Consider the following 11,215-nt stretch of genomic DNA (forward strand, 5'->3'; position numbering starts at 1 on the left):
GTGAGGGGCAGCAGGTCAGAGGGGACATGAGAAGAGGCAGGAGGGACCTGGTCTTCCTCTCAGAAGCTCCTCTTCCTGTCACCTCCCCCAGCTCTGCTCCCACTTCAGGGCTGGTGGCCCCGGGTCGTCCTTGCCCTTCGTGGCCTCTGCCCTGCCAGCCAGGCCCCCTTCAGGGCCCACACAGATGCTGAGCCAGGGCTGGCACGGGGCCCAGCCTTTACAAGGAAGAGATTCTGGCCGCCCTCAGCACCAGGCGCCTCGGTCTCGCCGCCCCAGAAGAAGCCAACTGTGCTCGTAAAAGCATAAACCAGTGACTGGCAGTGAGCGCTGGCTGGAGATAAGGCGGACCTTCGGGGCCAGACAAGCTGACAATAGCGTCTGGCCCCTAAATTCTGGCCCCTAAGTGCAGTCTAGCACCAGACCCGGGGTGGGGCTGATGCCGGGCTGGGCTTGTGACAGATAGGAGGACAGAGTGGGGCTGTCTGGGCTGGCCCCTCCCCAGGGACGAGGGGCATGGTGGGGCCAACAGCAGGAGAGCTCCGGATGGGGGCTGGGCTGGGGAAGAGGCTGCTTGAAAGTGGTGACATTCGTGGTAACTTCTCCAGGCGCAGGGCTCAGACCCCACTAGGCACTGTGTTTGGGGGTTTTTGTTTGGTTTTCGGTCTTGGTTGCGAGTGAAGGAACCCCTCAAAGTGGCGTTAAGGACATCTGGGTCCTGCAGCTCAAACGAGTGTCTCTGCCGTCACTCTGAAGCGGTCTCCCCCGCCCCGGTCACCCCGCGTGAAGCCTCCAGCAACTCTAGGCTGGCCTCTCCCACCTCCGAGTCCTGGGGAAAGAGAATGAGTCCCCACTATGTTTCCACAAAAGCCTCCCAGGAGACGGCACCCCGCTGACCCCAAGGTCAGGAATGCACCACTGGCCCGCAGCAAGCCTGGGCGCAGCGCACGTGCTCAGGCGGAGGACACGGAGGGGCCAGGGTAACATCCACGAGGATGGTCCCCCGGGGGAAAATCGGAGGACGGGAGGGGCGCACTCCTAAATGCTGATCAGGCCGACCTCAGATCGAAGATGGGGCAAGGGACGCCCACAGAGGTCAGCGATGTGGGCGTCGCTGAGGGCGGCACCCCGCGTGGCTGTCTCGCAGGACCTCGGCCTTGGGTTGGAGATGACTGTGGGTCAGCACTTGCCAGGCCGCCCTGGGTGAGGGTCACGGTCCTGCCTGAGCCAGGTTCACCACCCACAGCTTGCCATGTCTCACAGCCTAGGAGATGGTTCTCAAACTAGTGTGCCTTGGAACCCCGAGGCTCCCATTACGCAGCTGATTTCATCCCTAGCGGTTTGATGAAGTGCAGGCGAGGTGACATCTGTGGCTGGCAGCACCCCAGGGTGCCCTTGAACCACTTGTGAGTGGCTCTGCCCCAACCATTTCTTTCTCTTTACGTTTTTTTTCCGAAGGGGAAGTGGACCAGGTAAGAGAAACTGAAATGATCAGGTTGGCAGCGTCCCACTGGGCCCTTGTGTGACTGGGTCGCCCGAGGCAGACAAGACGTCGGCCACGACCCCGGGGCAGCCACGGTGGCCACGGCCTGGGCCCCTGGCACGCAGGACAGAGGCCGAGTCCTTCTCCCAACATCCCGTGAGGCGGGAGTCAACTGCCCTCGTTCTGAAGAGAGGAGATTGGGCCAGAGAGGAAACGTGGCTTGCCCGAGGACCCCGGCCGGTGTGAGGGGCACCCGGGATTGCCCCCAGGTCCCGCGCGTTTGGGACGTGCTCAAGCACTGACCCCGCACGTCCCAACCACCAGCCCCACCCGTGGGCTCCTCTAAAGGAAAGAAAGGGGGCCGCTCACCCCCTTACCTGATTCACAGAGGCTCCTTGAAGTCACCTGGGTACGGGTCTCAAGGGCTCCCCTAGAGGCGGCTGAGGGAACAGCAGGGCGGAAGGCTCCCCTTTCCCCAGGGGCCCCGCAGAGGTGGACAGCTGTCGTTTTATGATTTATGGAAAGGTAATACATTTTCGTACACTGTCTCATCGCGTCGGACTTATCACGGTGATCACTTCTTCAGGTACACAAATGTCGATTGACTATAACGTACACCTAATATCGTATTGTATGTTGGCTGTATTTTAATTAACATCTTTTTTAAAAAAGAAAGAAAATACAGTTTTTAAAAGACCAGAAGTCAGCTAAGAGGTTAAAAGTGGTTAATTCCGGCTAAGGATATACATGCTACTTTTTATTTGGTTCTCTTCCGAAGTAGTCAGTATTTAAAATCCATTGTAATAACTCCCCACCCTCTTCCTCTGTCACCGGAGGTAACACGGGCAGCACGTGTGGTGGCCCAGGTCCCAGCTCCCTGGGGATGGGACTGGCAGGTTATTTATTAGCCAGATCATCCACTGGGAAGCCAGCCAAGGGAAGGAATTTCCTTGTAGTTTGGCCCAGGAATGTCCCCCCTCTGTGACTCAGCAGGGGTTTCCGGGCACCCCAGCACTGGCCAGGGGCTTGCCCCGCAGGACACTGATCCCTAAGAGCCGCCCGGGAGCTCACTTTCTACTCTCACAGCCTCCTCGGGAGGCCGGCCCGACTCCGATCCGGCTCTGCACGGCCATCTTGGTGTTCCCGTGGTTATTGCCGCCTGGCTGGGGGACGTGCGGGGTGTGTTGGTGGCCGGGACCCGGGCAGGATGGCAAGGCATGTCTCTCCTTTCCTTTCCCAGAGCGTATCTGAATAATTGGTTTGCTGTCCAATCGAACTTAAGCGGGAGCCACAAGCAGTATTAAAATTTCTATTAGCCGCATTTAAAGAACAAAGTACAACAAAACGAGTAAAGTTAATTTTAATGATATAGTCTACTTAATCCAGTATATGCGACATGTTATGATTTCGACATATAATCAACATTAAAACACTATTGGCGAGATATTTTACGTTCTCATGTTCACTCTAAGTCCTTAAGATCTGGGGTGTATCTGACACTCACTCCACATCCCAGTGTGGCTCGCCACAGTTCCATGCTCCACAGCCACAGGTGGACGAGAGGCCACCCTCACGGACCCCACAGGTCACCCTCGTGGACTCCACAGGTTCAGGCTGTCCTGGCCTAATGGGGTCACTAACACCTTTCAGAAAAAGCAGTGGAAAGTGGGTATAGCAGGGGAGAGCTCTAGACCACCACCCCAGGCTCTGCCCTGGGTTAGGAGGCAAGAGTATGTCTGATCTGGCAGGTCTGAAACCAGAGCGAGGCGGTGGCAGCAAACAGGTGAAACCTGGCAGGTGCACCCCGTGACATGGAGGATCTTAAAAACGATGCTCGCGAACAGAGCTGGCGTTTAGCTTTAGCACTGTACTGTGCTGATCTCTTAGTTCCGTAAACGTTTACGGGGTTATGTAAGATGTTGGCATCTGGGGTAAACTGAGCAAAGGGCCTATGGGAGCTCTCCGTACCATCTTAGCCACGTTTTTAGCAACTCTTAAAATTATTCCCAAACAAAGAGTTTATTTTAAGAAATAGCACTCTATTAAAAGCGATGAACTAAATAAAATCTATGACAAAATCTCATTTGCGTCCATTAAAAATACCCAGGTTGCCTCCTGCCGTTGGCTACGGTGGAGTAGGAGGGGGCGGATTTATGCTCCTTCTGGAACCCAGACAAAACGTAGAGACCACGGCTCTCGAGACACTGATCATCATGCGACGGAGGACAGTGATTCCTAGAGACGGTGAACCCCGTAGCTTCCCGGGCCTGCAGCCTCGAGAGCTTCCCGGACTCGGTGGAGAGCAGAGTCTCCCCGAGCTGGGACGAAGCTCGGAGTTCTAGGAGAAGGAATCAGCAGAGGGCCTCCCGTGAGTATTCAGCCAAGAACTCACTGCCATGTGTGTGAAGAAATTCCACAGGGCCAAGGAAAGAACTACCCGAAAAGACGTGTGAGAAACAATCCTGCTTTCCCCAGACTGGGACACCTCATAATTTAGAAAGTCTGGGATTGAGTGTCTAGAAAGACCTGGCTCCCTCAGTGAGTCGAATCAGCCCTAGATTAAAAACATTGCTTTGGTCTCGTCTAAAAATATTTAAAGCAAGACCCAAAACGACCAAACATAACTAAACACAAGTGACTTAACTAGACCCCAAATCAAAGAATATTTATAGAAATAAAAAAAATGTCCAGCATCTAGCAACATAGAAGTCACAATGCCAGATATCCGACCCTGACTTGCCAGCCGTGCAAAGAAGGACAGTGTGACACATAACGACAGGAAGAACCCAACAAAATGAAACTGACCCAGAATGATCACAAATGTTAGAGTCAGCAGGTAAGGTTGTGAAAATAGTTCCCGTGACTGTGTTTCACATGTTTGAAACGCTCTAGGAAAGATTAAACATGTCACATAGAGACCCAGAAGTCAGAGCAATGACTGTGTTGGTTATCAATTGCCATGTAACAAGTTAACCCAAACTTTAGTGGCTTAAATGTTTGCTATTACGGTTTTTATGGGGCAAGAATCTGGACGTGGCTTAGCGGGGGCGTCTGACTCAGGGTCACTGACCAGGCTGCAGGCAGGGTGTCAGCTGGGGCTGCAGCCATCTCAGGGCTGCCTGAGGAACGCGGGTTCCAAGAGCCCCCACGTAGCCATTGGCAGCCCTCAGGTCCTCAGTGACCATTGGCCCGAGACATCATCAGTTCCTTGGCTTCTTGCTGAAGGGTGCCCCCATGGAGCAGCTCACAATATGGCTCGTAATATGTTTTCCCCAGGAGAGAGAATGCCAGAAAGGACAAATGAGACAGAAGTTACCCTCTTTTTGAAACCTGATCTTGAAAGTGACCGCTCACCACTTTGCCATGTTTTATTCACTAGAAGAAGTCACTAGTCAAAGGGAAGAGTTTATACAGGGTGTGAATACTCAGAGGCGGGATCGTTGAGGGCCATTCTGGAGGCTGCCTCCCCCAAACACTCAAGTCAGACGTCCAGAGGTGAAAATGACGGTGTCTGAGATGAGTAATGCACTTGCGTGGAATTAATAGATTAGACACTGCAGAAGAAAAGATTAGTGAACTCGAAGACATCACGATAGACACTATCGAAAATGAAAGAGAATCAGATAAACATCTAATTGGAGTCCCCAGAAACAAAGAAAGAAGGGGAGTAATGGGGAAAATTTCCAAAAAGCGATGACCAAACGTTTTCCTAAATTGATAAAAAATATAAACCCACCGATACAAGAAGCTGCATGTATAAGAGACATAAGAACCCAAGTATAAGAGACATAAAGAGAATTATACCAAAGCACATCCTAACAAAATTCTCAAAACTAGTGATAAGGAGACTATTTTAAAATCGACAGAGAAAAAAGATATGCACAGAGAACCAAAGACAAAAAATGACGGATTTCTTCTCAGATATAATTGGAGTGAGAAGGCATTGCAGCAGCATCTTCATAGCACGGAAAGAAAAAAATCTGTCAACCTGGAGTTCTCGACCACGTGAAAATATTTTTCAAAAATAAACGCGAAATAAAGACTTTCTCAGATACATAAAAGCTGACAGAATTCATCACCAGCAGACTCGCCCTCCAATAAACGTTAAAGAAAGTTCTTTGGGCAGAAAGGAAGTGATGCCTGATAGATTTCTGAATCTACCGGAAGGAATGATGAGCATCAGAAATCATAACTATGTGAGAAATATATGACTTGTTTCTTAGTATTTAAATGCCTTTAAAAGATAATTATATAAGCAAAAATAATAACAACGTAATGTGGGGTTATAACATACGTACTATCGGATATACGAAAACAGGGGCAAAAAGGGGAGAATTAAATTAGAAATATACAATTGGAAAATTCTTGTACTAATAGAGCCATAGAATGTAACTTGAAAGTAGATCGTGATAAGTTTAAGATATATACAATAAGATAGAAATCAACCACTACAATAACAAAACAAGGAGTTATAGCTACTAAGGCGACAAAGTAGATAGAAACAGATCATAAAAAGCACTCCATTAATAAAAAAAAAATATGTAGCAGAAAAGAGGAAAAACGGAGTAAAGAACAGATGGGACCGACAGAAAACAAGAGCGAGATGGCAGGTGTCAGCCTAACCGTGTCAGGGAGCACATAAATATAGAGGGTCTGGGGACCCCAGTTAAATGGCAGAGGGTGTCAGTGTGAGTGAAAAACGCAAACCCAGCGGTACGCTGCATACAAGAAACTCACTTTAAACGTAAGGGTATAGATAGGTTAAAAGTAAATGAATGAAAAAAGATATACCATGCTTACACTGATTGTAACGAAGCCAACTGGCTAAATTAGCATCAGAACAGGCAGATGCACAAGACTGGCACAACACTATCAACCAACTTGATGTACTTTATGTTTATACAATGTTCCACTCAAAAACAAACAAACAAACAGAATACGCATCATTTGGACCTGGGCAGGTACAGGGACTCCGACAGCAAGATGTTCCCTAGACCCCACCATCGGATGGCACGCTTCATGGGGCAGGGACTGGGTCTGTGTTATTCGTTCACGGAGCTTCGCGTCTGGCACTCACGCAGAGAAAGATTCATTTTAAGACACTGGCTCGTGCCATGTGGGGGCTGGCACCTCCGGAATCTGCGAGGCGAGCCGGCCGGCCGGAGACCCGGGTGGGGTCTGGAGGCGACTTCCTGCTTCTCCGGCAAACCTCACGCCATGCTCCCGAGGCCGCCAACTCACGGGGCGAGGCTCGCTCTCATGCTTCAGGTTCGTCTCCTTTACTTAAAGCCAGCGGATTGCAGCTGTCAACCTCACCTGCAGAACACCTTCACGGCAACACCTGGACCACACAATCCGGCACGGAAGCCTGGCTGAGCTGACACGCAAAATGAGCCATCGCAGTAAGTGAGCCTTGTTGGGTGGGGGGGTGGGCAGCGAGGGTGAAAGAAGCCATCCAGTGTCCCGCTCTGACAGACAGACCCCGTGAGGCCCCTGTGGGCCCCCTCCCTCACCCGGGGGGCAAACTGAGAACCCGGGATCTGCGACCCTTGACATTATAGACAAAACATGGTGCCTCTACACAAGCCTACCTCCCTATGTTGAGTAGAGGTTTTGTAGCTTTCATCAGATTCTCGAAAAGACCCCCGATCCTAGAAAGGGGAGGACCAGGGCCCGCGGGAGTGGGACCTGAACCAGGCCAAAAGCCCCCGGTTGGGGCGGTTGTCACAAGCTCCATCTCTAAGACTGATCCGTGCGTCTCTGAAATGACTGCCATCTTGGGAGAATTGTTCTGCAAGTTTCAAAAAATTCAATCTGCACCCTGCTGAGGGCCCGAGCACCCCCGGCCACCAGCATAACGATCAAGGACAGATCCCCATCCTGCAAAAACAGTTCCTGGGTGGCTCTTCCCACTGGAGGTGACAGAGGGGACAGCTGGGAATGTGACCTCCAATTGCTGTCCGGCTCTGAGGACGGACGTCCGGCTGAGAGGCGGTCAGCCCTCCAGCCCCCGGAAGATGGGGTGCGCCACTTTGCTCCGGGCTGTCTTCTTCGGGGACTGGCCCAGAGGCTGCCTGGCTGCCGTGACCAGGTTGCAGCTCCTGCCACTTGCTGACTGTCACATTCCAGCTCCCGGAGGCGCTGACTCAGCGCACACAGAGCCCTGCTTCAGAAGGTCAAGGAGAGGCTATCAACCTGCACCGGAGTCCTGGCCTCCCTCCCAAGGCCGATGACCCAGCCCGTCTGCACGTGCCCGGGGCAAGGACCCTGCCCTGCCTGTGGGAGGAGAGGCCCAGCCCTGGGACCTCCCCAGACCCAGGCCCAGTGTCCTCCTTGGCTGCAGAGGCTGGGGAATATGCCAGAGTGGTAGGCGCAGGGGGGTCCCTGTGCCTCCACAGCTGTGCTGGCGTCGCTGCTGCCTCTCCCACCTTGGTTCCAGCCAGCTCTGTTCCAGGAGGCCGACTCGTCACCAGCTTCCCGGCCCCTGGTTCCAGCCGGATTTAGTCAGTGGAAGGAGCCAGCGCCAGATCAGAGCATGGAAGGAGAGAGGGGCTGGTGGCCTTCCTGCCGGGCCCTGGGGACACAGCTCCCGATGGCACCAGTCCACAGCCCCTCTCGCTGGGTTCCGTGACGGCCCCTCCTGGTGGGGACAGTAACCAGGTGTTTTATCATCTTTCTCCTTCGGTCCCCCTCAGGGTGGGCCGTCTGCCCCTGCCAGGCCCCCGACGGACACCTGTGTCCCTGGGGCTAACGATGACGACAGTACTAGTCATGACCCACGTCTCGCGGGGCACTTACCCTGTGCCAGGGACCCTCAGTGCACCCTCTGACCAGTGCGTAGGTGGCCTCCCCATGAGCCCCGCTTCATAAATGTGAAGCTGAGGCCCGGGGAGTGAGTAGCGGGCTCAGCATCCAAGCCAAGGACCGGGAGGGAGCCAGGGATCGTCTTTGGAACGTGGGTGAGGGGGTCACACCCCATCTTGCATGAAACGTCAAGCGGTCACGCCTGGAACTCCTGCAGGAGTCCTGTTGGGGTCCCCAGGCCCAGGGCCGGCGCCGCTGGGGAAGGCACGGTGCCGACGGTGTCCCTGTCCTCGTCAGTGGGTCCCGGGCTGCGGGCCTTGACGCTGCCCCTGGCCAGGCCCCGGTCAGCTCACACAGCCACACTCTAGAGGGCTGAGCGCCGCTTGCCAGCTGTGGCAGGATTGTCACTGGCAGAAGCTTGACGTCGGTGGCCAAAGCATTGCCTAAAAGTTACCCCAGTGTTCACGGGACGCGACGTCACTTTCTGTTTCCATTCTATTCCAACAGAGGGTCAGAGAGGAAGTCAGTGACCCCAGGGCAGCAGCACGAGCTGACAATATTCCCAGGAAACAACAAAACAAGTCAGTGCTCAGGACCCACGAGACAGCAGTTCTGGATGCACAAAGGCCACCGTTTATGGCTGCAGATCTGGGTTGGTTGCCCAAAGCATGGCGTGCCCAAGATAAAGGCTGGCAGTGTCCTGCCGGGCAGGGACACCGTGACCCACATCGAGTCATTGACCTCGGCGGGAGGCTTCACCTTCGCAGGCCGGAAAGGCTCCCCGAGCCCTGCCTGGAGTGGGGCCTGCAGCAACATGGCGACACATGCTGGCTGGGGGTTCGCTGCCGTACCAGACAGGATCATCACCGAGCCACTATGGTGTGGTTCCTTTCGACGTGTCATCGGCTTGACTTCTGGGGAAGCGAGCTACACTCTGTGCCAAGGAGCCAGTGCTATTCGTCAGGGCAGGCCCCCTCCGCACCCCGGGCCCAGGCAGGGGTGCGGGACTGCAGGGCGCGGTGGGGGGCAACCACTCTGGCCTTCGCTATCAGGGTTTCAACCAACAGGAGATGCACCGGCCATCCTAAATAACCTCGGAAGGACCCGAAGCCCTCAGAGCCTCAGTCTGTGTCAAATGCGGGCGACGACAGAGCCTGCTTCCTTGGCGGTGGCGAATATTCCAGCGGGTTCTGTGGGCCGAAGCGCCCGCACAGAGCCTGAGCCTGGCGCACAGTCGGGGCTCGATGGGTCTGTTATCGGCATGGCCGTCATTTGGCTAATTCGCACACAGTCTTCAGGAAGTCAGCGGGGATACAAAGCCCTCTGCCCTGTGGGGTCCTCTCTCTCATTAGTCTGCATAATGAGCTGGAACCGCTTGTCCTGGGCAATTAGGCACGCGCCCTCCTGAGGACCCCAGCTGGCTGGAGAGGGGCTGCCAGGGCTGGGGAGGTGGGGACGACACAGGTGGCGGGAAGGGGGGGTTCCCAGTCCCCTCAGAGCTAGGCCAGGCATGGCCAGTGCCTGTCGGGGTGAGAGCGGTGCTAGGGTCACTCCGCCCAAGCGCACCCCCAGATCTGCGGTGTGTCCAATTCGCTCAAGGGACGTTGTGTTTGGGGGAGGGCTTAGGGACCGCGGTCTGGGTGCAAGGGCACTGAATCAGGAAAATCGTCGCACAGGGAGATGAACTCTTTTTACTCAAACCGTGTTTGTTCGGAGCTGCTGGTAGGGACGAGGGGGCAGGGCGGAGGCCACCGTGACTGGGCGACCCGCCTGAGCTGCCAGACGGCCTTACGTGGACGCGGCACGCACGCTCTGCGGAAGCGCGCGCCCCGGGCCTGCTGCGCCGCGGGGCCCGGTTCACGCTTGCAGTATTGGGAGCGTCACCCCTGCGACGGCTGCCGGAAGTTGCCGGAAGTTGCCGGAAGTTGCCGGAAGCTTCGAAGCTGGACCCGAGCACTGCTTGGGCCGCGTGGCCTGCGTCCTCGCACTTTACGTTTTCACGGGCGGAGCTGGGAGGGAGGCCAGGCTGTTTGGCCCCTAACCGGTCCTCCTGATTCCCAAATAGGGGAGGGGCCCTGGAATCTCTGCACGGGCACCCCAAGGGCACAATCTAGGCGCGGGGGCAAGGACAGGAGGCCGGGTCTGGCATAGCGACTCCCCCAAGCCCCCATTCCTATTATACGGCAGTTTACTTGGGGCTGAAGGCTGATGGAGGGCGTGGAGGGCCACAGTAACCCCCAAACGCCGCACCCCTGGCCTGTCTGAGAGCTCCCAGAGGAAGGGTGCGGCCCCTGGCACTGACCCTGCTTCTCTGCACCAAACACTGACACATTCAGTGCTTTTAAAGGCCAAGTTCGCAGCTGACCCCAGCGCTTCGGTGTGAAGGTTCTGCCTTGGCTCTATGTCCAGCGAGCCCCTGGCAGGCTGACCACAGGGCTCGGCCACAACGGGCAGGCCCCCTTTGGGGACCCTTGTGGGGAGCTTGGATGCAGGGCTCTGAGGCCCATAAAAGTGGCTCTGCATACCCTTCGACAAGGGAGAAACTTCAGCCAAACATCAGGGCCCAGGGCAGGTGGAGGACAGGGAGGTCAAGGCCCTCACCTCACAGATGCTCAGGCGGAGAAGGGTCTTGTCCGCAGCCACCCAGCGGGTCTTCAGCACAGACGGCTGCAGAGCACAGGCCTGCCGCTTCCCGCGCGTTTCTCCGATCCCGGAAGGTAAGTCGCAGCGGCCAAGCGTGATGTGGCCCTCTGCCAGGAAAGCAGAGTGCGACCAGCAGACGGACACTTCCTCCCAGGCGTCTCAAGCCCCCATTACCCCTCGATTGGCAATTAGCAAATGTCACGACCCATCCTCTCTGCAGGAAGGCCATTTCAGATGTCACACTCCTGCCAAACTTCCCGTCTTGTTCTGAAACCTCTTTCCAGGGGG

The 11,215-nt window shown here is 55.2% G+C and overlaps 1 protein-coding gene across 1 annotated transcript in view; it reads left to right on the forward strand.

The window, feature by feature from the left end:
* The first annotated feature begins 10,425 nt into the window (after positions 1–10,425).
* LOC111732656 overlaps positions 10,426–11,215 on the forward strand; it is a 4,396-nt gene continuing 3,606 nt past the window's right edge. Inside the window, exon 1 of the mRNA XM_023524587.1 lies at positions 10,426–11,001. Within this exon, the coding sequence (XP_023380355.1) occupies positions 10,893–11,001 (109 nt within the window). The 5' untranslated portion in view covers positions 10,426–10,892. The remainder of the gene's footprint in view (positions 11,002–11,215) is intronic.

This window comes from Pteropus vampyrus, unplaced genomic scaffold, assembly GCF_000151845.1.
Source record: "Pteropus vampyrus isolate Shadow unplaced genomic scaffold, Pvam_2.0 Scaffold478, whole genome shotgun sequence".
Classification (NCBI taxonomy): Eukaryota; Metazoa; Chordata; class Mammalia; order Chiroptera; family Pteropodidae; genus Pteropus; species Pteropus vampyrus.